The sequence below is a fragment of the Danio rerio genome, chromosome 5 (assembly GCF_052040795.2).
Source record: "Danio rerio strain M-AB ecotype USA chromosome 5, GRCz13ab, whole genome shotgun sequence".
Taxonomy (NCBI): domain Eukaryota; kingdom Metazoa; phylum Chordata; class Actinopteri; order Cypriniformes; family Danionidae; genus Danio; species Danio rerio.
The window spans coordinates 22,299,978-22,325,563 of NC_141025.1; the positions used below are offsets into that span (position 1 = coordinate 22,299,978).

The window sequence follows — 25,586 nt, forward strand, 5'->3', positions numbered from 1 at the left end:
CTTCTGTGAAATTTGTATTCCTTTTCAAATTTTTCCCAATTGATGTTTAACAAAGATTTTTTTTTTGAAAGAACACATTTTAAACAATCAGTTTAATGAGTAATTTCTTTTGTCTTTTGACATGATGACAGTACATACTATTTTTTTTTCTTTTTTTTTTTTTTTTTTGCAGGATTTTAGTATTTAGCAAGTGTAAGGTAGAAACTAAACTATGTTGGGGAAGAAAATCAGTTGCTTTAACAACACATAATTTTTCTTCTGAAGTAAATGTATGTGGTTTTAGATGTCTTCCTCTTTACACAGTGATAGCGGTAAATATCCGGTAAATAAATAAAAAAATGTGGACATTTTGTAATTTTTTCAGAAAAGACCATTCACACATCCATTCCAAAGTACCGGTAAATTCTGACATCATTAATTAGGCATTAGCTCAAAATGGCGGCGCTTTTATTTGTAAACATTTGACTACATACATTACAAACTCTGTGGATGGATAATTATTGTGAACAACTTTAATAAAAACATATAGAGGAACACTTTCGCATGTCGAGATGTGCATAATATGTGTGTGTCTGCTGGCGCTCACCAGCTCCTTCACGTGCACACGTGACACGTCAAGCAACTGAAGGAAGCAGAACTTGAAGATAAACAAACAACGGCTTATCATAAGCCTCTTATTCATAATAATTTACACAGTTGGCATTAAGAGGGAACATAGAAACATTATTTGACTAACATCTAGCAGCTGAATGTGTCTGGAAAAATATTCAAAGGCTTATATCTTCATAAACCGTGTGGATGTGAATGCGTTTGATTGGCTAAAGTTGATGTCAGCACGTTCACATCTAGGACATGCTCTTTCCGGCAATCTTTCTACAGTATTCACACAGCGCAGCGTTCCAACAAATTACCAGTAATGTTACAACTCCTCTTTCCCGGAAGTTTTTTACAACTTCCTTTACCGGTATTTTCAAAAAGGGCCTGTTCACACATACAGACCTTCTAGAAAAGTCTGTATGTGTGAAAGTGGCTAATGTCTAGCTTTCATTATGTAGAATTACATATGTAAACAACAAATAGCTACATGCCAAATTTTAATGTACACATTTAAAGAAATTAAACCACAAATTTAAAGGTAATAAAGTACTTGTATGTAAATGTATGTGATATGTTAGTTTGATATATTGTGCAGACATTAAAATGTTGTTTTTTTCTGCAGTTTGGAACATGAGGGCAAGTTTAGGATCGCAGTTGGTTTACGAAGATGTAGGTTCTTTCTCTCTCACAAACACAATTGAGCACAATATACTGTACAATGATGTACAAACATGACATCTTATCCCCAAACCTAATCCTCACAGAAAATGTACAGTTTTATTTTCACAAAGTTTAATATAATTTATAAACTCTTTTCCTTATTGGGACAGACATTTCTCCAACTTCAGTCCATCTTACAGCATATTTGTAATGAAGGAAATTATAGGAAATATTTGGTAAACACCCATATTTACTTGCAAAAACATTTTGCATAGACAAACTTTAAACTATAACCCCCCTGTAAACTAACCCTGATTGAGACTCTCAACATACCCCAAAAATAACACATTGGCTGGATTTGGCACATTTATGAATACACATTTCATGCCCAAACTAATAATAATAATAATATACAAACTTTCACCTTGAGACATGGTTTTATATTTGTTGTATTTGCCTGTGGTCTCTCACCTCTCTGTTCTTGTGTGCAGATGCTTGTGACCTCACCCTGGACCCTGATACAGCACACACACGTCTGTCTCTATCTGACGGAAACAGAACGGTGACGCATGTAGCAGAGGAACAGTCCTATCCCGATCATCCTGACAGGTTTGAGTGCTGTCCTCAGGTTCTGTGTGCTGAGAGTCTGCGTGGACGCTGCTCATGGGAGGCTGAGTGGAGCGGGAAAAGCGGAGTCTACATTTCAGCCTCATATAAAGGCATCAGAAGGAAAGGACAGAGCGATGATTGTGAGTTTGGATCTAATGACAAATCCTGGAGACTTGTCTGCTCTGATAACAGCTTTTTAGCCTGGCACAATAATGAGAGAACTAAAATGCGTCCGCCTTCATCCTCATCTCGCTCTAAAAGGGTCGGGGTGTATTTGGACTGGCCAGCTGGCACTTTGTCCTTCTACAGCATCTCTGACAAAAATAAACTCACACACTTGCACACATTTTCCTCCACATTCTCAGAGCCTCTGTATGCAGGGTTTGGCCTTTATTCAGGAACCTCAGTGTCTCTGTGTCCTATAGAAACACAAAAAACTGTGGCAATGACATAAATACATTGTAAGATAGCAAGCACTTGGTTTACTTTTAGAAATTTTTACTGAGTTAAATAACTCTAGTTATAATAAAAATATTATATTTTTCAACTGACAGATGTTAAAGAGAGTTATCTGAACATTGCTACAGAGCATTCTCTCACCATTAACTCATCATTAATTTGTCTCAAACAGGGATGAGATTGAAATGTATTTTAAAACAAAATACAAAATACCTCAATTTTGCATGTATCAAAATGCAGCAGCCACAAATGCATCAAAACAAAAGAATGTATTTTGAAAATACTTTTATAAGGGAGCATGTCATTTTTTCGCAAACCTTCTTTCAATAGTCCTATTGGATCAATTTCTTCAGCAATAAACTGACTTAGTGAAGTAAACAATGATTGATAACAACAGCTTTTCTCTGAGCAAGTTTAAGTCAGCTTCTCTGCACCTCATCACCTCTACTGTAAGAATAAAAATTTTTATGTTTTATTCATAAGTTTTTATCTTTGATTTTAGTATAGATTTTGTACAAATTTCATACAGAAAGTCCTGTCTTGAAGATGATTTTTTTAATCATTGTATAATCATTTAATTCAGATAATGAGTTGAAATATAGTACTTAATCTCCTGATTGTGAAAATTGCTGCCATCTCTTAAAAATCTTATTTTTCAACATTTTTGCAATTGAAATCTTCAGTACTCAGTGTAAAATCACGATTTCCGAAAACTACTAAAATTTCCAGTCTTAGTCATTCATGTTTTTTTGCAATTGTACACCTCAATACACAATATAAAAACACAAGCTCTCAAAAAAATTGGTAGTTTTTGACAGGAATATTATTTCTTATTTTTGTCTGATACTGATTAACTATATCAAAGTTTGTAATTAACTATAAAGAGCATCTGCAGATTAGCTACGGTAATTTGAAAAAGCTAATTTATTTCTGTAAGTATCGCCACTGTAGGACTTTTTTTTTATGTTGTCTTATTTTCTTGTCTGATTTTGACCTTGTTATGAATTTACCTCTGCTATTTGTCTCTTGCTTTATGTGGGATGCACAATTTCCATTCGTACTCCAAGCATTGATCAACATTTTCAATATAAATCAGTTTTCTGTTCTCATCTCAAGCCTTGGCAAATAACTAAGAAAGCATAAATAAAAGACATTTGTTTGATGTCATTATGTAGACTTACACAGTATTTTCAAAATACAAACATACAACACAGTAAAGTATTTTGATACAAAATATTAAGCAATTTTCACAAACCCTATCAAATACAAATTACAAAATACTATTTTATATTTAAAATAAGTATTTGAAATACATATATCATAAATACTGCCCATCTCTGGTCTTAAACCTGTTTGAGTTTCTTCTCTGACAGGAACGATATTTTGAAAAATGCTGAAAACATGACTATTGACTTTTATAGTATTTGTTTTTCTTTAAAAGATTATTCTTGAGGTTAAGTAAATGGTATGTTAATTTTTTGGTGAACTATCCATAAGAATCCATAAAATTGTAATGCAAATATAACAATATTACAAAAGGGACAAAGACAAAAAAAAAAAGAAAGTTAATAATGAATGAACGAATGAATTAAATGATATTAAAACATTTTTTATTAAGGATGAAATAAAAGAAATAAACACGTCACATTTTCTCAAAAACTAATTAGCAGGTAGTGAAATAAGGGGATCATGTCAGTGATATTTAGAATGCATTTTATTGAGCTTGCTTCGTGAATATTGATACAACTCGTTGCTTAACTACTGTAGCGTTTGTTAGAGTGTTTTTTTTTTTTTTAATTTTACAAAAGGTAGATAAATATTTTAAAATAAATAATCTAACTATTGTACTTTAACACATTAAGAGGAAAAATAACTACAAGTAAATTATGCCAATTTCTTATTTTTGGGTAAATTATCCCTTAAAAGGGGACCTATTTTGCCCCTTTTTACAAGATGTAAAGTAAGTCTCTGTTGTCCTTAATGTGAAGTTTCAGCTCAAAATACCCCACAAATACTGTATTAGAACTCTTTGAAACTGCCCCTTTTGGCTTTGATCTTAATTGTGCTATTTTGGTGACTGTCGCTTTAAATTCAAATTAGATTGTGCTCTTTTCAAAAGAAGGTGGAGCTTTATGTGTCAGCATAGTGGCAGATTCAAAAACAAGACTGACCTCCAATGCTAATGAGGGAAAGATTGTCACTAATAGGTGTGACTTTCCCCCTCTGATGACATGTACAAATGGAGAATGTCTTTCAAAGTGTTTCTGCAGACTGTTTTTATGAGTTGTGATTATAAAAAAGAATAATTATTACATTTTGACTATGACGCAGGTTAAATTCACAGTTACCACACACCTGTGTTTAAACCCCTTATAAAAGTGATTTTTGCACAATAGGCCCCCTTTAAAATGGATAGTTTAATAAAGCATTTCTGCACAGTCATTTTTCTCTGTAACTTACTGACTAGAAGAATCAATTCTGTGGTTCCATGTCTTCATCTCCACTGCTTCTCGTTTGAAACGGCTCTTCACACACTGATAAAATAATGGAAGTATCACAAATCAAAACAATGCACGCAAATATCAAGATAATGTTTCTGAATTTTATTTAATAAAATATTTAAGTATAAAATATGCAATTGAAATGAACTCACTGTCTGGATTGTTGTCTTTGCTGTTTCTTCTCACTGTGTTTAGTGTGCAGTATCACCAGCAGTGTTAAATAGAGCAGCAGAAGAATATTCAATGAACAAATCTATTGATAAAATTAGATCATTTGTTTCAATCTGAACTAACGTACATAACCTGAACCCATCATAAAATTTAAATCTAAAAATGATTCAAAGATTTCAGTACCTGTCCTTGACATTTCAACATCACATTGTTAGCTATGCTTAATTTAAAACACTATTTCTAAGCTTAGGTCATACATTTATTTATTTGCTTTTTTAAAATGATTATAATTCAGAGAAACCAGTTTTACTTTAGGACATTGGTCAAGATTAGCTTCTCAGTAAATTAAGAGCTGTGAACATGTTTAAAAATATAACCTTTAAAGGCCAAAATAACCTATAAAAGCATGCTAAACTGTGCTTTATTATGTATCGGTCTGTCGATTTCTAAATAGATGCTTCTTGGCTATGGATTGTCATTCATGTTAACTGGACTGTTTAACTAGACAATGTTCCACTATCTGCTCAAATGCACATCTTAGATTAGCTGATGTTAACTCACCCGCCAGAAGAGAAGATTCCTTTATTTTATTTCTTTCCTCTTCACTCCATGTTCTGTGAGCCTGTGGAAATAAAAACAAGAAATTCTGATTTATTTGTTGATTGGTGCTTTTATATCTTAAAGGACTAAACTGATTCTGATCGAATAAAGAGCAATCATAAAGAAATCCCGACTCAGAAAGCAACCATTCATTACAGATCAAAGGTATTATAAATTTGCATTTTTTTTAAATTACTTTTTATTTTGAGACTTTTTTTTAAATATGCAGTACATTTCTACTTAGTTTCAGTTTGTTTCATGAATGGTTTTATTTGTTTATATTTAGTTTTAAATTTGTGAAAACAAATTTGTGGTTCAAGTCCTGGCATTTCCATGTGACATTTGCATGTTCTCCCCTTGTTGGCGTGGGTTTCCTTCGGTGGCTCCGGTTTCCCCCACAAGTCCAAAAATATGCAGTATAGGTGAAGTGAGTAAAAATAGTGTATGACTGAATAAGGGAGTGTATGGATGTTTCCCAGTATTGGGTTGCAGTTGGAAGGGCACCTACTGCATAAAACATATGCCGGAAAACTTGGCGGTTCATTCCATTGTGGCGAGCCCTGATAAATAAGAGACTAAGCCAAAATAAAATGAATGTTATTTATTTATATATATATATATATATATATATATATATATATATATATATATATATAAATCTGTGGTTTTTCAATCCTGGTTCTGGCGATCCACCAATCTGCACATTTTGTGGAAGTCCCCACTGTTTACTACATCTGATTAAGATCGTTAACGCAGAGCTTCATATGGTGAACTGAGTGTTTCACATAACAGAGGCATAGAAATCATTTCCAACATCAGGAATGAAGAACACTGATACGGATACATTTTTTTCAGTGAAAAATGCAAACAAGCATGAAAATGCTTTTATAAATCATACTGTAAACTCAATCAGTTTAGGGTAAATTTGTACTATTACCTTATCAGTTTTTAAGAATTGTCTGACAGTAAGCTTCCAGCAATTTGTTGCCACGTCTGCAACTATGTCGACTGGTCTTGTGTTTCTTGTTGTTCGTGCACTGTTTCTTCTTGCTTTTACTAATGCTAATACTACTATTGCTCCAAGGAGAATCAGAAACAGTATTGCTTTTGTTGCTCCTGCTATTGGTGTTTCTTCTTCTTCTGCTGCTCCTCCTACTGCCAACAATGTTTTTGCTATTGCTTCTGGTAATGGTGCTGCTGCTCTTCCCTGAATTGTCACTCTTGGTGCTACTGATGATTTTGCTGTTGCTTCTGCTTCTCCTGCCTGAACTACTATTGCCACTCCTGCTACTACTAATGCTCCAGCTACTGCAGCACCTTTCCACAAGTCATCTGTTGACACAAAGCATTAAAAATCTAAATTACACATTGTACCGTTTCAAAGAGAAACTAAATGAGACGTTTTAGTAGAGGAAATAATATTGTCAACCTGGTTTAAAAATTTAGTCTAACATTAAAACACTGAACAGACGAAGTTACACTGGATGAAGTTCAAAATGAGGTGAAGAATACTCACATCCTACTTTTACTGTAATCTCCTCAGTTGCATCTCCACTGGTGACCTGACACAAATAATCTCCCAGATCCGACTGTCTGAAATCTCTCAGATATAAGGACACGTTTCCTTCTTCCAGATCCTCAGTCAGAAAACTCACTCTGCCTCTGTAGCTTCTTCCTTCCAACAGTTTTCTGTTCTTATAGAGAAACACACATTCTGTCTCCTTAAACCACCTGATCTCCATGTCAACAGCGCTGGTTTTAGGTGACAGATGACACGGCACTGTGAACTCCTGTTCAACATTTTCTCTGTCAGCTCCTTCAAGAACAAGCTGAAACTCATCTGTCAGGAAAAAGAAGTAAATACAGTCATGTCATTACAATAATATGTTTACAATTGGAATGCACTCAATGCTAGGATATACAGTATTTACTACTCCAGTATAAACTGTATAAATAATATATAGTGTTATACTGTACATGTACTTTACAAGGAATTTATCTTGTCAAAAAAATAGAAAATATAAAGAAAGTTAAAAGAATAAATAATAGAGCAATGATGAAAACAGTTGTAAAATAATGTAAGTGAATCCTCTAAAATGGAGAACATAAAACAGAATATGTGCAGAACATGTAAATGTGGGAAAGTGCAAATGTTTGCACTATACATTATATACATTTATGTATATTTGTGCAAGATGTGTAACAAAAATATATAATATTAGCCCCTTTAAGCTATATATATTTTTTCGATAATCTACAGAACAAACCCTTGGTATATAATAACTTGCCTTATAATTACCCTAACCTGCCTAGTTACCTAATTAAACTTAAGCCTTAAACTAATGTCATTTAAGCTGTATAGAAGCGTCTTGAAAAATATCTTGTCAAATATTATTTACTGTCATCATGGCAAAGATAAGTTAATGAATTTATTAGATTAGATTAAATTAGATTAGATTAGATTCAACTTTCATTACACATGCACAAGTACAATGCAACGAAATGCAGTTTAGGTCTAACCAGCAGTGCAATAGCAGCAAGTGCAGGATACAGGTAAAGTAATAAAGTGCAGTTATAGAAAAACTATGATGATATTTACAGATGGATGTACTATCAATATTATACAACATATACAGGTTGTATTAGCTATGAACAGAGATTTACAATAAATGAATATATGTACAGATTGCTATTAATAATCAGAAGTGTGCAGATAGATAAACATGATTACAAATGTATATGTGTTGTGGGTGTATACATAATTACAAATGTCCATGTGCAGTGGGTATGTACAGTTCAAATAAGTAAATCAGTGCAATGTAGTGCAATAAATATGTGCAAATTTTAAATGCGCAAATGTCGAACAGTGCAGTGATTGTGAGGAGTTTAAGTTAGAGGAGAGTGGGGGGTTGGGGGCAAAAGAGTCAATGAGCTGCAGACTTCAAGAAAAAGACAGCTCTGGGAAAAAACTGTTCCTCAGTCTGCTGTTTTGTTAGAAATGAATTAAAACCATTATGTATAAGAATGTGTTGGAAAAAAATCTTCTCTCTTTAACAGAAATTGGGAAAAAATACACAGGAAATAAACAGAAATTGGGAAAAAAAAATAAACAGGGGGGCTAATAATTCTGACTTCAACTGTATTTCAGCACTTGTGTGTGCAAATGCAATACAAATGAAACAACAGAGAGAGCTCAAACACATTGCAAATTAAAAACACATGCAAACAAGTTAAGAAAATGTCTTCGTCTTCTGGCAACACACACCACATGCATGCAAATTCTCACATGTGGAGTAAAGTAAATTAAGTGTGTTTCTGTGTGAATCTATCGGTTTCCAAGCAATGGGGGTTCATAAGTTATTACAGTACTCTCAGTGCTGAGTTGCAGCTGGAAGGGCATCTATCACATAAAACATATGCCGGAGTCATTGGCTGTTCATTTCGCTCTGTTTGCCCCTGCTAAATTACCTATATGATAATAAGTGAGATTGTACCTTGTTTGTATATTTTTAGTCCTTGATAATTTGTGGCGTACAACTAGGATGCCATTAGTAGAAGATTATTTTACTCTTAAAAAACAAAGTTTGTTGATTTTCAATCCCGAACTAGAAGAACCCTGTATAATGTTTGTAAATGAAAATGCAATTTCACCTCATAATTATTTTACTTACCTTTGCTTGCTTTTGCCATCTTCTTTGTCGCCTAAAGGGCGAAAAACATCAAGGTATATGGATGATTTCGTCAAATGTAGAATAGAATAGTTTTTGTTTAGCAACTATTTAATTTGTATGGGGAAATATGGGCTGCTTGGCAAAAAAAGGTTTTCTACTCAAAAGCTATTGAATTCATGTTGGAAAAGCGTACAATCAGTGTAACTTTAGAGTAGGTGCCTGGATTTGCGAACGTCTCGATATGAAATGTTAAAGGTAAAACTATCTTTGTCAAACATTCTATGCGCACTGTTTTTTTTTAACTTCACGTTAGCGTGGTGCGACGTTTTGCAACAAAATAATGAGAATAAAAGGTTTAAAAATAATAATCCTTTTCTGCGTCGCTCAGTCAGCGTGTATTCACAACATAAAACATTTCCACAGTGAATTTAGGTGACAAAACAATGTCAATGACACAGACGCATACTGACCTATGTACTTGAATAACAGTTACAGAAAATGGAAATTCTAAGAGCCTATCAATATATTGACCTGGCATTTGTACATTAGTTAAGAATTTTACGATTTGGTAACTCGTTGAATACGAGGTGCTTGCTGCCCGAGAGGCAGCACCTCGTATTCAACAACGCCGCACGCCAAAGTGCGCTTCTGAATATTTAAAAAAACTTCAACAACAGACTAGAGATCTTTATCTAGAGCGGTAGTAGACTATATGCTTACCTTTACTTCCTTAGACACAAATATTTTGTTTAGGTGCGGCGCCGACAGGTCAGGTTCGTTTTGGTTTCAGTTTTGCTTTCTTCTCGCATCATCATCATCATCCATAATAACTGAAATCTGATACTGCAGTGAAAATATGTAGCCTACATGATAGGAACATCCATGTAACTAGCATTTTTGACGCTGCTGTATTTCTATTTGGATAATTATGTAATTATTTTGGTAAATAGATTTGCATTTTACTTAATAATTAACTTGTACGTACGCAAAGGTCAATTTGTATATAAATAATATGAATATTGAAAAAAAAACTTGTACGTGTTAATCTGGAAATAGTACACTAATAAATCTGAGTTAACTTGATCTAACCATTTTTATTTTTACAAATTTGCATTAACAAACAATCATAAATAGGCTACTATAAAAACTGTACTGCTCGAGCAGACAATAACACTGTACCCTATACTGTCCTGAGAATTTTGTGCTGTGTCACAAGGATTCTTTCTGTAAATTCTTGGGAGCTGAGGAACTTTTAAATTTTTTTAGATGAACAATCAATGAATTATTCAGCTCCCAGAAATCATCAGCACATCCAGCCAGCCAGAAGTGCATACTCAATTTTAATTTTCCCTTTGTCCTTTGGGTAAGTGTTAAAAGCAGGCTTGTGTGAATTTGTCATCATATTTTAAATCAACACCAGAAGTTATCATAAACACAAACTGATTTAAGTAATCAAACTGTACGAGAGGTACAACAAGTTTGTAATCATTCATGAATAAAGGAAAATGAAGTTAGTTTCGGTTGCATGACCTCACATAGGTTCAGTGTAGATAAACCAGTGTTTTGTGTGACTGAATTCATTCTTCACTCTCACTGGGTGCGATTTCTTCCTGTTTTCCAGAAGCATGACAGCTAGAAGTGGCAGTAAGTTTTCTAAAAAAAAATATTGTATTATTATTTCAACTGTTAATCAACATGGGGTTGTAAAGTCACTTCTACAGTAAGTATAAATTTTAAGTATCATTTGATCTCTGAATATATACTGTATACAGAGACACATAGAGAGGTGTGTGTGTGTGTGTGTGTGTGTGTGTGTGTGTGTGTGTGATTTAAGACTGAGTAAACAGCAATCTGAATGTGAGTTTGACATTTCTGAATGTTATTTGAGCATAATTGTTGTGATGAACAGTACAGAATATCAAATAAAATAGATTTTAAACATCTACATAAATCAGTATATGAAAGACACTAAATTGTTTCAAATAACACAGCATAGCTTACATCTGATCCTCTTTCCAGGTTTCTTTTCCCTCACAGATGACTTCCAGCTTGTTATCCCTGAAAAAGGTGAAAGAGTTAAGATTAATCATGGACCTGCTCTTGTTGTTTCGTGCCACTTGTCTCCTGCAATCAGTGCTGCTGACATGGACATTACCTGGTATAGCGAGACATCTGTTGTGTGCGCTTATAAGAATCGAGAGGTGACACAGGGAGTTGGCTATGAAGGAAGAGCCAATCTGTTCATCCATGATCTGGTGAGAGGGAATGTGTCCTTACGAGTGGCAAACTTTACAGAGTCTGATCTGGGAGTTTACATGTGCCAGGTCACCAGTCAAAATAAAACACAGCAGATAACTGTCAATGTAACAGAAGAAGGTAAGCACTTCATAACTCCTCTAATAATCTTATGATAAAGTAAAGCGTAAAGTAAGTGATACATTTATATTTTAATGATCGGTAGAGCTTCCGCAGTTAACTTTTTTTTTTTTTTTTTGGCTATAGAATCTGCCATTTTCAAGGATCAGCACTTATTCACAGTGGTAAGACAGAATCATTCTTTCTTACATACTGTAGCTCATAATTTACAAGATATTATAGAAAAACATTATAAAATGTATACAGCGTTTTCCTGAAGAAGAACAAAAAACTTGATTTATAGGACATGAAACTACTAGAACCACTGGAAACAGGAATAAGGCTGAAACAACCTACAGCATTACTTGCCAACAGAGGCATACACCTGTGTACAAGTACACTAATTAGTGAACAAAACTCAGATGGAGACAACACAGTACTGTTGCAAGTAGCCTCAACAGTATACTGTATAATATATTTCAAATTAAGAAACTTGCAAATATCAAACAAAGCTCTTCTGGAACTGTTTCAGAAAAGCCTATTGAGATGATGTGGGGGCGAAAGTAAAAGGAACCGAAACTAAACTGGCAAAAACCCACTGTCTGATTGGGTTCCTGAATTGAATAATGAAAAGCTGCAACAAGCTTAGTTGTTTAATATGATGCCAAATATGTGTACCCCTGAATTATTATGCCCCTGTAGATTTTTTTCCCCCAATTTATTTTTAACGAATAGAACAAATTTCTAAACTCAATAGTTTTAATAACTCATCTCTATTAACTGATTTCTTTTATCTTGTCCATGATGACAGTAAATAATATTTGATTAGATATTTTTCTAGACACTTCTATACAGCTTAAAGTGATATTTAAATGGCTTAGCTAGGTTAATTAGGTTAACTAGGCAGGTTAGGGTAATTAGGCAAGTTATGGCATAACGATGGTTTGTTCTGTAGACTCTTGAACAAAAAAATTAGCTTAAAGGGGCTAACAATTTTGACCTTAAAATGGTGTTTAAAAAAATGTAAACTGCTTTTATTTTAGCCAAAATAAAACAAATAAGACTTTCTCAAGAAGGTCAAATATTTTCAGACATACTGTGATAATATCCTTGCTCTGTTAAACATAATTTTGGAAATATTTAAAAAAGAAAAAATCAAAGGGGGGCTAATAATTCTGACTTTCACTGTAGTAATATCAATGGAAAACTAAACCATCAAAATGTAAGCTCTGTCTTTTTTGTAAGCTCTGTCTAGTTTTCTTCGTAAAGTAAGGTTAGCAATAAAAATCTGCGATACATTCACATAACCATTTTAAGACATTTCACGAGTTCACACTCACAGATATTTGACTGTTTTGATGTGTATTCGGCAGGGGAGAGGGTTCTGAGCCACCCGCTTTGAATATTATTACTCGATTGAATGGGTTATCAGTGGTTATCATCTGATCGATATGGGCCAGTAGAGGCCTTCTGCACTTACTGGTAGGCTCAGAAGGCTGTTATCATCCATCCACATGGTTAATCAGCTATACTAAGATAAGACTCCAGATCCAGATCTGTTTTACCGTGACAGTTAGATTTGGGGTTGGGGTAGACATTAATAAAATACAATTATTGGAAAATTTAATAAAAAATATAAATACTTCTCATAGTTAATCAGCTAGACTAACAGAGAAGACTTCAGATTCAGATCTGTTTTTACATTACTGTGACGGTTGGGTTTAGGGTTGGGGTAGACGTTAATAAAATATAATTAATAAGAAATGTAATAAATAATATAAATAATTATCCGTTAACTTTCGACTGCAGCCGTATGTGATCTATAGCTGATTAGCCATGTGGATGGAAAACACTGGCCCATATCTATTAGCTGAAAACCACTGATAACGCCCATTCAATCGAGTGATAACATTCGAATCGGCGGTCTGAGCTCGGAAAAGAAACCCTAACTCGTATTATTCCCCTTATCAGGATAGAGAGAGAGATAGAGGTCCGAGCACAGTGCGTAGCTCAGCTATGACAAGTTTGACTATTTATAGGGATTTGGTCTTAAGCTGATTGGATAATACAGTGGTCACCAAACTTGTTCATGGAGGGCCGGTGTCCTGCAGATTTTAGCTCCAACCCTAATCAAACACACCTGAACAAGCTAATCAAGGTCTTATCAGGTATACTTGAAACATCCAGGCAGGTGTGTTGAGGCAAGTTGGAGCTAAACCCTGCAGGGACACCGGCCCTCCAGGACCGAGATTGGTGACCCCTGGGATATAAGAATGAATGACTACGTTTACATGGACATCAGTAATTGAATTATTTGCCTCAATCTAATTAAGACAAGGCGATGCAGTGGCACAATAGGTAGTGCTTTTGCCTCACAGCAAGAAGGTCGCTGGGTCGCTGGTTCGAACCTCGACTCAGTTGGCGTTTCTGTGTGGAGTTTGCATGTTCTCCCTGCATTCGTGTGGGTTTCCTCCGGGTGCTCTGGTTTCCCCAACAGTCCAAAGACATGCGGTACAGGTGAATTGGGTAGGCTAAATTGTCCAGAGTGTATGAGTGTGTGTGTGTGTATGTATCCCAGAGATGGGTTGCGGCTGGAAGGGCATCAGCTGCGTAAAAACGTGCTGGATAAGTTGGCGGGTCATTTCGCTGTGGCGATCCCGGATTAATAAAGGGACTAAACCGATAAGAAAATGAATGAATAATTAAGACAACAATATGATTAAGATGTTTACTGGTGTTGCTTTTTGAATGTGCCTTTTATGATCCCGTTTTACATGTTAGGCCTATAGCACATAATTCAATTATCGTCATTGCGTCAACAGACTATCCAAGTTTCTTCTGGAGTTTTATGTAATTTATAGTGTTTTGTTATTTAACTTGTCGACTTTAACTGCAGTTTGACACTTTCACTTTAATTCAGGAAGATTACATGCATGTCACCGTGACAAATGAGATATTGGATGATATTATGACCTGCTGGTGAAGTGTTGTTTTAATGGAATTTGATACCGAATTCCTAACGGTAGAAAAAAAAACCCTCAGCATTTCGCAGTGTGTGTCTGTGGTCCTACGGACTCGATAGGTGCAGAGAACAGTGTGAAACAGCCGTGTGTGTATGAAATATCCTATTGCAAAATGCGGCAAAAATCCTACACAATGGTAGTATATGTTTACATGTCTTTACTGCACTTCAATAATGTGACTAAAATCGGCATGCTCCACATGTCTAAATCTGATATCTGTTTAGTTTGATGATGAGCTTAATCGGATTAAATTATTTTTAAAAAATGCTGTTTAAATGGTAACTCTAAATCAGAGTATTGTCTTAATTGTATTAAAATTAGATTATTTATGTCCATGCAAACATACTCATTTTCAATAATGAATTAGCCTCGTCAAAACTGATCATGCTTCTCCTGAAATTTGTTCATAAGACATCACTTGGAAAGCTTTAACTACTTGTGTTGTGACTTTCTTTGTGTCATTACAAGTAAATACTGTAAATCATTGTTTTATTTTTTGTCCAACAAGCTGAAGTCATTAAACTTTTTCTTAATTAGGATTACAAAATGAGAGAAACAAACAAAGGTAAGTTGACTTAGCTTATCAAAAAAAAAAAAACTAATTCTACCATTATTTATTCCCCTTCACTTCTTCCAAACCTGTTTGAGTAGCCTATTCTTAGAACAACTATTCATAATGGTTTTATGAATGTGTATGTTATATGACTTGTGAATCTTTTTTTTGTAGAGTTATGTCAACATGAATCAGACAAACATCTACCTGAGGTTTGTGTGTTCACTGTTTTAAGCAGCAAATTTGGTCAATTGTCATTTCTGACATAATTTCAAAAGGAACATTAGGACAGGGCAAGATATATTGAGTAGCTCCACCCCTTTAAGAAGTAGCCAACGGGTAGGTTTTAGAGTTGATATAAAGCTAATTTACTTTTATTCATAATAATGTTTTACATCAAAACAGAAATCTTTTTTCAATCCTATATTTAATTGTAGATGATGTTCTGCCCAACAAATATAATAGTTTAAAAAGTGCAGAATTGTTTTTATTAAAAAGTATTATACAACTTTTTTTAAAAATCTTTCAAAACATTTGAGTTACTTCCCTTTAACCATTTGAGAATCATTAGTGAATCATATTTGTGTGTTGATGTTATCTCTCAATGTTCTTTCACATATTTTTCCATCTCAACTTGGATTACAAGAAGGGAGAGGGAAGCTACAGTAAGTGGCATCAAATTATTTTGTTAGATTGAGCGATTCAAATATATTTCACTTAACCTTAAAACTTGAATGTTTTACCTAAACTATTTCAATGCAGTTTTACATTTTTTTCTGGGGTACATTTCCACTAATAAAACCATTGTTTGACAATTTAAAGAACCTTTTTATACATGTTGTAATCTGGGATGTATGGTTCTTGCTTGTAAATGTTTATGGTATTTTTTTCTGCATTTAAGAAATATCAATCAAGTCATATCACAGTGCTTCAGACAAAAATCAGCATGGGGTATGTGCAGTGTACACCGATACAATCATAGTATATATATATATATATATATATATATATATATATATATATATATATATATATATATATATATATATATATATATATATATATATATATTTTATTTATTTTATTTTTTTTTTAATCATTAACAAATACTGCACACTTTGCACAGCATCTATCACTTTTTCTATTCAGTGTAAGGATGTTCAGCCACGAGATGCTAAATACGTTTGATTTTTTTTTTTTCTTGTTTAAGGGGGACAAAGGTGAAACAAGTAAGGGTATGTTTTTAAATCAGAATTTGCACAGCACATTAAAAGGTTAATAAGTACTGACGTGTACATCTCTGTATGTGTTCATTCCTCATTGATCCTATGAAAATATGAGTGGTATTGTATGCATTATAGAATTGTCATCAAAGATTCTCAGATCAAAAAGTCTTCCTGCATACAAGATGTCTGAGGTATGTGCTCTTTAATTATCCATTACCCATAAAAATATATTGTGTGTGTATCTGTTTGTTTCTACATCAAATATGTCAGATAATCAAAGAAACTGCATTTGCCCCAATTTATATTAGGACAACATGAATGGACCTGAAAAAAGAAGTAAGTTGCTTTAAATTACTCACATAAAGTGACATTGACTTGTTATTTAGTAGAAAGTGTCAAAAGAAACATATGGTGTTTAAAGATGCCTTTACAACTTTTTTGACTTTAAGGGTATCTACTTTAAAATCCACTTACATTGCATCTCTAAACACAATAAAAGACTGCATGTTTATATGTGTGTGTAAAAAAAAGTCACTGAAAGAAGTAGATTTTTTCACTGAAAATATAAGATAACATTAAAAAAATGTGTGCTTACAATGATTATTACATATTTTGAAGTTGTATGGCATAGTTTCATATTTTAAGTTGACTGAACTTAAAGGCTTTACGGCATCTTTCAGTGTGTTAGTTTTATTTGAGAAGAGTTATATTTGTTTTCTGCTTTGAAGAATTATCAAGCCAAGTATATAGCAGAAGTCTGCATGGGGTATGTTGCAATTTAAGCAATATTTGTGATGTGGTATTTGTAATCATTAATCAGTCAATCAAGCTAAAAGTTAATAAAGATCACTCATCATTCAATACATACCTTTACTCTTAATAACAATTTTTTATATCTCAATTAGGATTTCAAGATGGCATTGTCAAAAAGCAGTAAGTTTTAAAACATTTCTGAAAATGTATTTTGAGGATGTGAAATACCTTTGAGTGCATCTCTTTTCCTCTTAGGAAACTTTCAGCTGGTTGTTCCCAGCACGGCAGAAGCTGAGGTTTCTTTGGGGTCTGATTTGGTTATTCCTTGTCAACTGTCTCCTGAAATCAACGCTGTGGACATGGAGATCAGCTGGTCTAAAGATGCAGACTGTGTTTGCCTGTATAAAGACAGGAAGATCGCAGAAGGGGTTTGGTTCAAGGACAGAGCGAGTCTGTTCTTCACTCACAAACTTAAAAAAGGAGACGTGTCCTTGCGACTTAAAAACTTCAGGCTGTCAGATATTGGAAATTACCACTGTCAGGTCATTAATGGAGACAGAAGAGAGGAGATAACTGTGAGAGGTGAGCAGTTCTCTTATGCTTAGTTATAAAAGACTAATTGTGCAAAAGAAATTTAGATATCAACAAAGACAACGTCCACAAAAAATAATGAGTAATGTTGTTGTTAGTGAGAGTCAATCCTGGCATCCAACCTGTGAATCAGTCTCCAATATATCAAGATAAAAATGCCCCATCTATACTACGTGAGGTAAGAAAAACCTTTCTATTAACAAGTGTAAATATTTTACTTTTAGAAATAGCCTAACATATTCAAAACCAGAATTCTGAATAAAAAAAAAATCTTAGATTTGAATTCTTTAATGCCTCAATTAGTGAAACAGTAAGCCTCTGATCTGTAGCTATTTTGTTCATGCATAAATATTGGGTTTAAATATGGTGATAAAGATTCAAACATCCTTGCAATCTTATTCCTAAACTGCAATTCAGTGCAGGCTTGTATCCAGGAGGGGTCCAGGTGGTTCGAAAGACCCACCCCTCCCTGACAAAGGTCCAGAATTTGTCCCATACATGCGCTCATTTGTCCTATTTGACTACTATGCCATCATAAGTAGTGAAAATAACCCATTGAAAGGCTTTAAAACTAAGCAGAATCCTTTGTTGGTGGTCACTTCGTTCTAACTTCAAATCAGTTTTGATCAATGTAAACATTTATTTTTTTATGAGTCCAACATTCAGCTGTGCTGTCGTAAAAGAAGTCATCTTTCACTACTCTATTGTTTTTAAATAGAGAAAACATTTTACGAGTAACTTTTATCTGAATCCCGGACTTTATTCTTGAAACAAAAAATCACCAATTGAAAAGGTGTAAAGCACCAAAAGTGGCCTGTATTAAAATTTGTTTAAATACTAAATTGGCTATTGTTGTTATACATGAATATTCAAATGTGCTTTTCTTCAAGAGAGGCAAAAAAATCATAAAACTCTACATTATTATTACATTTGAATTATTATTATTCAAATGGCCAAATTCTGACTGTAGAAAATTAAATGTGTGTTGTTATTTGCTTAATAAATGAAAATAGGTTACAGACTCTTATTTTTTCCTTATCATGTAATACATTTGTATTTTAAAAATAAGTATTTATTCATATTTCTTTTTTCTAAATCTTTAGGAAATATTTTAGGTACATCAAAATGTTTGGTTATGATGACCACCCGACAAGCTAATCTAGCTAAAAATAGTCTTTGAAATGTCACTAAATGCAGTATTTAAATAGAAAATGAGGTGAATAACTCCAAAAAGTTCCATTTTTTTTAGACAAAATAACCACCCCTTTCACCAGGCTGGCCATGAGCAAGCAGTGGTGTCTATAATTTTGATACAGTGGAAAAAATCTAAACTGGGTTTGCACTGATTCTGACATAGAGAAATGAACCATGCATTACAGAAAACAAAGTGTAAAAAAGTCATTTCAATCATTACTATACAGTTAATTCAAAAAAGAGATTCATTCAAAAGTGCTGATTCATTCAGGAATGAAGGTTACATCTAAAAAAATGCTAAACTAAACTAAAAATTGATGAGAACAGGGCAAATATGGTAGATTAAGAATACACATATTAATTTTACACATAATCACCATTTTGAAAGGTTACCATTTTTACAAGTATTCATTCACAATAAGTTCCTGCTCACACAAGTACACAAAGATGTACCTATACACACAAAGTCTTTATGTGGAAATCATTAAAAAAATCATTCATATAAACATATTGATTAAGATTATAATAATTCTAAAATAATTATCCAAAATATTCAGAACTAATTTCTTTTTTAGTCTCTTATTTTTGATCGATCATCCCAAACCACATTTTTCCTAGAGTCATGTAAAAGAAAGAATATTTTGACAGATCAGTATTGTATGCTGTGGTGGCCCGATAAAAGGTATCAATAACACTATTTTATTCATATTATTTCTACAAATACATCTGAGATACAGACCAGACAGAATGAATAAAACAAAACTATTTATTGTAAAACATATTTGCGTCTTATTTTTGTCTGATTTCATCTTAGGATGAAAAAATTATAAAAGCAACCAACAGTAAGTCAAAATTAAAATTATTTACTCATTTGTTTTAAGACTAGAAGAAACTCTTGCCATCTGTGTTGTAATGTTTGTTGATGGGTTTTTGTTTTCTGAATTATAGAATCACCAAGGCATCCTTCACATCACAGTGATTCATATCAGAGACAACATGTGGTATGTGTGCATATAACTGTCCATAAATACATTGACACTACTGTTTTAAAGTCCTGAAGGTGTTAAAGAATTTTATAAATTGTTAATTGTGTGATTAATTAAATGTAAATCAGTGCATGGCTCATCAATATATTAGACTCATTCTTAAACTGTTACATTTATTCCACAAACTGACCTCATGTTGTGAATCTTTGTAAAGAATCACTGTAAAATGAATGTTTGGGAGTTATGTTGGATGTACAAGACTACATACTAACTTTGTTTTCCTCGACATTAGAGTTTCAACGAGAGGATCTCAAGCAATGGTAAGTTTTCTTCTAATCATTAAAAAATATAAGTTTCACTTATTACAGTTGAGTATATTTAAACACAAAATACAGTAATCAAACATTTGAAGTGTCTCAAAGTAAGTTTTGTTTTTAAATTGTGCTAAAACAAAAATGGGTGTTGTTTAATATGTTTAGATAGCTGATTGGCTTTAGTTGAAAATGTTTTAGAGAGATTGGTCAAGATTTGATGAGAAACTAAAGTATGAGGTGACATGAAAAAAAATGTTGAACCATTTAGGCGGAAATGACAAAATGCAACTTTTACATGTTTACATTGGTTGTATATCTTCGAAACATGTTGTCTTTGTTTTGTACCACACTAGCTTATAAATCTTAAAGACTAATATCTAAAAAAAAAAAATAAAATGTTATTTTAATTTCACTGGACCTTCAATGTTTTAATCTACTTTAAAAAGTACATTTGAAGGTAGTAGTTGTGTAAGTCCATCTTTTTTCTCAACAGATTTTCAACTTGTTATTCCCCAAACAACTGAAGAAGCAAAGGTTTCTCTGGGGTCTGAATTGACTGTTCCTTGTTACTCGTCTCCTGAAATCTGCGCCACTGCCATGCAGATCAGATGGTTTAAGGAGACCGACTGTGTTTGTGTCTACAAGAACAAGCATATGAATGAGGGCAGAGGCTATAAAGACAGAGTTAGTCTGGACAGTCGAGAGCTCGAGAGAGGAAATGTGTCTGTACTTCTGAGAAACTTCAGTGTTTCAGATGTTGGAGATTATCACTGTCAGGTCAGCAGTGGAGGCAGAACACAACACATTACTGTAGGAGGTGACTATTTTCTACTATACCACATTTGTTATCTTTTGCTAGAACAAAGTAAACAAATAGTTTTAGTGTAGACTGCTGGGTTTCATTGTATTGAATACAATGAAATATTGTATTGATTATTATTGATCTACTTGATTGTGAGTTAGTAGTTCACACAGATTTTACAAATTCCTACAAACCTTTTTATGCATGAGTTGTTGTATTATTAGTGAGGATAAAACCTGAAGTACAACCTGTGAGCCAAGCACCAACACCTCAAGACCAATGTGTCCAGCTAATGCTGTCTGAGGTGAGTGCTTTAAGTGTCATTTTGAATATCATAAAATATTGTAAATGTATTATATCAAAACTTGTTAATACTAGTAGATTACAACAAAAGTAAAAAATATAGTTCACCCAAAACCGAAAATTCTTCATTCTTTAATCATAATTCACTTGTCACAAGCCTGTTTGATTTTCTTTATTCTGCTGAACACAAAATAGGTTATTGTTGGAAAACATTGGTCCAAATTGTTGAAAACTTGTAACCACTCCTTCCATAGAATCTGTAGGGATGCACTTATATTGATTATTTGTATGATATTGATAACCGATAACTCTTTAGATTTTGAGGCCGTTAGCTGATATACCACAGCCGAAAAATATTAATATTTCAAAATGTTATATTTTTATACAGTGAACAACTGATTTTATTTTAAAAACTTCATAAAGGTTTGAACTGATCTTATGAACTGAATACTCAAAGAAAAAAAGCTATAATTTAAAAACGGCAAGGCAATTATAGACCTATATTCATGATTTCACATAAATCAGCATGCCAAAAGTAAATTATTTCCTTTTCTTTGCATAGCAAATTAACATATAACTTGACTGTTGTATAAAAATAATAGGTTAAATAACAAAATTGGACTTATTTAACAAACAAGTTAAATTAATATATTTTGAACAAAAGGAAAATGAAAAAAGAACTGAAACCAGCTTAAATGTTCTTGAATAAAACATGTTACAGCAATGTACATATGTAGAAATATGTAATGCCCAAAAAGACGTTTTGAGAGGTGTTTTGACACTTCAGAACCACCGTACAAGTGAAAAGCAATACAGAGAGTAACACTTTAGAAAAAGCAGCATAAATTTGTCCCATTTGGTGTTTTAGATTATTTTGAACACATGTAAGTGCTGCTTGTCAATAAGACAACACGTCTATGTTTGTTCTTGCTGTTAATTGCAAAAAATATATTCGATTAAAGCTTTATGGTAAACTGCTGTGAGTTTGAGACTTTAACTGCAGGCGCCGTTAAATTCATGTGCACACGAAGCACAGTCAGATTTGTCATCGAAAGTGATACAACACCTGAGCATTAAGCACAAATGACTTTATGACAAACACAGTGCATAATGTAAAGACAGAAGGTGGCGGAGGGTTGAGAACCCCTATGCTGGATTCAGTGACTGGCACACCTCTTCCCTGCTGCTGCAAAGGCTCTGACGGCTCTGACGGCTCACTAGCCACTGTGTGTGCGTGGTAATAGCCATCACGTACACTCATTATAATCATTATAAATATGCTGATCAAACTGAATACACTCTTACAGCAACAACACATGCCAGGCAACACGTTGATATAAACATATCAGATTACAAACAACTCAACGAGCTGTTTAGCACATGCGTATCGCTGCTATTATATTTACACAAACAATATTTTTACTGAGGCGATTTAAACCATAATAAACAATGACACTATCAAACAAATCTACAATGATAAGGAACATGGTTACTTACTAAATTATTAATGCACAGCAATTCCAGACAAAGAAATGACTGACTTTGAGGAAATAAACAATGTGAGGGAAGCTTATAGTGCACTAGACAAGTCTAAACAAGTTTGACCAAGTTGGCACGAGGCAGGCAGTTCTGTACAATTCCGTAACCTATCGGTTAAAATATGTCTCATTTTGATATTGGATCGCTAATGATAACATTATGATATGGCTGCCAATATATTGTGCATCACAATTATTATTTTTTTTAACTCTATAAGTCAATTAATTTTGTTTTATTAAAACTTATTTAGTGTTTAACCAAATAAAGAAACCACTTGAGGGTGAGTAAATGGTGAACAAGTTTAAATATTTAGGTGAACTATCATGTTTTAATACCATGTTTTTAGTTTTTTAATACCATGTCTTTTACTTATGTGTGACTATTTTCTTCACCTCACAGGCAGACAAAATATGGACTGAAGAAGAGACTAGTAAAATGGATGAATCTGCTCTGATGGCAGGTGAGTGTGGAATTTCACAATGCTCAAGAAGAAAAACACTATCTCTATCTGACAAGAAAAATGACTGTTAATAAGTGAAAATAACAATTGATAAATGATTTGTTGTTTTGTTGCTTTTTTTTCAGAGATGAATGTGAACAACGAGCAGGAGCTTTATCGGCAATTGATAAAGGCTTACAATGAAAGAAACTGAACAAGAATTTAGAGAGACTAGGGTGGCTTAAGATTAAACCTGCATGCTCAAGTTTTACATAGAGACAGCCAAAATCCTTTTAAACAGCTTAAAAACTGTGTTGTCTATTTTGTTTTTTAAGAACTTGTTAAATGCATGCCAATTTGTTGTTTATTGATTGAATAACAAATGTCAATATTAGTAGATGTGATTTGGCTCAGATGGTAAGTCTATGAACAGTCAACAGATTTTTTGCACTCTTTAAAAGTCTACAGTTTGATGCGTGTTTTTTTGACATGCATGTTAACAACCAGCATGCGTCAGTTTGTTTCCTTTAAACTACATTCATTTCACCAGATTAGGTTTGGTTGTATTTAGAGAACAATGTCTTTATTCTGGGATTAGCACACTTAATAATGTAAATCATATCTCAAAGCTTTTACCGATGCACAGCTGTTTTTTTTTTTTTTTTTTTTTTTTTTACTGGGGCATGTGTGTATGTTTAAAGGTACAAAACAATTACCCATTGCACTTGGAAGCAAATATTTATAGATTTTAAGAATTGTGTGACACTGTAACAGACTGAACTGTAGCCAAGTAGCCTCGCGTCGTGAAGGAAAGTGCAGCCAATCAAACAGTTTGGTGTTCCTTCCGTTTTCAGGACTTTTAAGGCCCTTTTTATTAATCTTTTCAACACAGAGCCCACCTTACTGCTTTTATCAAATCACAAATCGTATGAAATAAAATAATAAAAATATATTTGTATATTGCTGTCTTTTTGATTGGAAGGGCAAGACAGATATTTGGTGGGTTCGTCCCATCCCTGCCCATGCCTATAGGTGGTCCTGTTGTTATTCAACTCTTAAAGTAATAACTCTTCTAATGATCTTAATAATAAACTCTTATTATAACTCTTAGAATGATGTTCCAGGACCAAAATAATCCAGGATATCCTTGACAAAACCACAACAATCTCTGTTCTATCTGATGTTAAACTAACCTGCCAGAAGAAAAGATTACTTCACATTGTTTCTCATCATGTTGTGTGCATCTGTGGAAATTAAGAAAATCATGTAAAAAATACATTGATTTGATTGTCTAAATTGATTAAATTAAACCAATACAATCTCTTAAGGATCTGTTGATTTTGCTATTCAATGCATTTACATAATGAATATAGCCTAGATTAGCTTAATATAAATGAATCGTCATATAAACACACTGAGACTTGAATTAATTCACTCATTCATATGAATTACTTCGACAATATGTTTGTAAAAGGTGATTTACACAAAATGGATCAAATAAAGAAGACGCTTTACAAAATAAAATGCATCAGAGGAAATGGCTTCATGATAACAAGTCACTGGACAGTCTCCTGACTGACTTTAGATTAAATGTCATTAGACAAGAAGCTACTGAATGACAAGGATTTGAACAAAAAGACTTTGCATGAAACAGCCTAAAACAGAAAGGAAATGACTAAACATAAATAGGTATTGGATAAAATGCAGATAAAACTTTGATGAAATGACATCAGAGAAAAAAGGATCAGACATACTGTAGTCATTGAAGAAAAAGGTGTTGGATAAAACATTAAAATAAAATCACTTTGTAAAAAAGGCCATCATAGAAAATGATTTGTATCAAAAAAAGCCATTGGATAAAAGCTTCAGGCATACCACTGTAAAACAATATTTTATTTAAAATAAAGCTTTAACAGAGCTTACAAAACAAAATTGCCCCACAGTCTGCCTGCCAAGAGCACCTAATATATTTTCATTATTAATGTATTAAATGGAAATGGTAGTAAATGTTGTAATACGATCTCTTTGGACATAAAAGAAATAAAATACTCATTGTGCTTTTTGCACAATTCATACAGTATATTAATTAATTTCACAATTTTTAATCCTCATTTTTCACTGTGAAATGCTTATCAAATAATGAGCAGGCCTAAGTTTAATGTGTGTGTATAGTATAGTATAGTAAAATGTGGGAGCCAATAATTGTGTTTTTAGATCAAAAGAGAAGAGAAAGCGGGGCG

At 33.3% G+C, this 25,586-nt stretch overlaps 3 protein-coding genes across 11 annotated transcripts in view; 2 read left to right on the forward strand and 1 right to left on the reverse strand.

Annotated features, from left to right (window-relative positions):
- si:dkey-13n15.11 overlaps window positions 1-10,631 on the forward strand; it is a 34,618-nt gene extending 23,987 nt beyond the window's left edge. Inside the window, exons 11-14 of one of the 4 annotated variants that reach the window (XR_015490388.1) lie at window positions 1,220-1,266; window positions 1,749-2,006; window positions 5,682-5,762; window positions 10,535-10,631. Coding sequence is in view for 2 of the 4 variants with exons in the window: in XM_087252364.1 (XP_087108490.1) it covers window positions 1,220-1,266; window positions 1,749-2,320 (619 nt within the window). In the remaining 2 variants the exon portion in view is untranslated. 4 annotated transcript variants of the gene reach the window in all.
- Window positions 431-10,105, reverse strand: LOC101886205 (uncharacterized). Of its 2 annotated transcripts, XM_087253393.1 has the most exons (8): window positions 9,989-10,105; window positions 9,269-9,299; window positions 7,114-7,437; window positions 6,535-6,929; window positions 5,559-5,619; window positions 4,979-5,011; window positions 4,786-4,859; window positions 431-2,285 (listed from the first exon to the last, which is right to left on the reverse strand). In XM_087253393.1, the coding sequence occupies exons 2-7, from the start codon at window positions 9,285-9,287 to the stop codon at window positions 4,798-4,800; spliced, it is 894 nt and encodes a 297-aa protein (XP_087109519.1). In that variant the 5' UTR covers window positions 9,288-9,299; window positions 9,989-10,105; the 3' UTR covers window positions 431-2,285; window positions 4,786-4,797. The 2 variants fall into 2 exon arrangements, 1 of the variants encoding a protein (XP_087109519.1); XR_015491121.1 differs by lacking the exon at window positions 6,535-6,929.
- LOC101884650 (butyrophilin-like protein 2) lies at window positions 9,458-24,298 on the forward strand. 5 transcript variants are annotated; one of them, XM_087253386.1, is made up of 22 exons: window positions 9,458-9,523; window positions 10,890-10,988; window positions 11,288-11,644; window positions 11,771-11,808; window positions 15,184-15,211; window positions 15,374-15,411; window positions 15,846-15,864; window positions 16,101-16,150; window positions 16,410-16,434; window positions 16,561-16,616; window positions 16,734-16,761; window positions 17,154-17,191; window positions 17,331-17,358; window positions 17,434-17,760; window positions 17,868-17,947; window positions 19,778-19,805; window positions 19,912-19,964; window positions 20,242-20,269; window positions 20,757-21,080; window positions 21,290-21,369; window positions 23,307-23,367; window positions 23,493-24,298. In XM_087253386.1, the coding sequence occupies exons 3-22, from the start codon at window positions 11,413-11,415 to the stop codon at window positions 23,558-23,560; spliced, it is 1,629 nt and encodes a 542-aa protein (XP_087109512.1). In that variant the 5' UTR covers window positions 9,458-9,523; window positions 10,890-10,988; window positions 11,288-11,412; the 3' UTR covers window positions 23,561-24,298. The 5 variants fall into 5 exon arrangements, with proteins under 5 accessions (XP_087109512.1, XP_087109510.1, XP_087109511.1 ...); XM_087253384.1 differs by having other exon boundaries at window positions 10,890-10,912; XM_087253385.1 differs by having other exon boundaries at window positions 9,477-9,523; window positions 10,890-10,912; window positions 11,306-11,644.
- The last annotated feature ends 1,288 nt before the right edge of the window (window positions 24,299-25,586 follow it).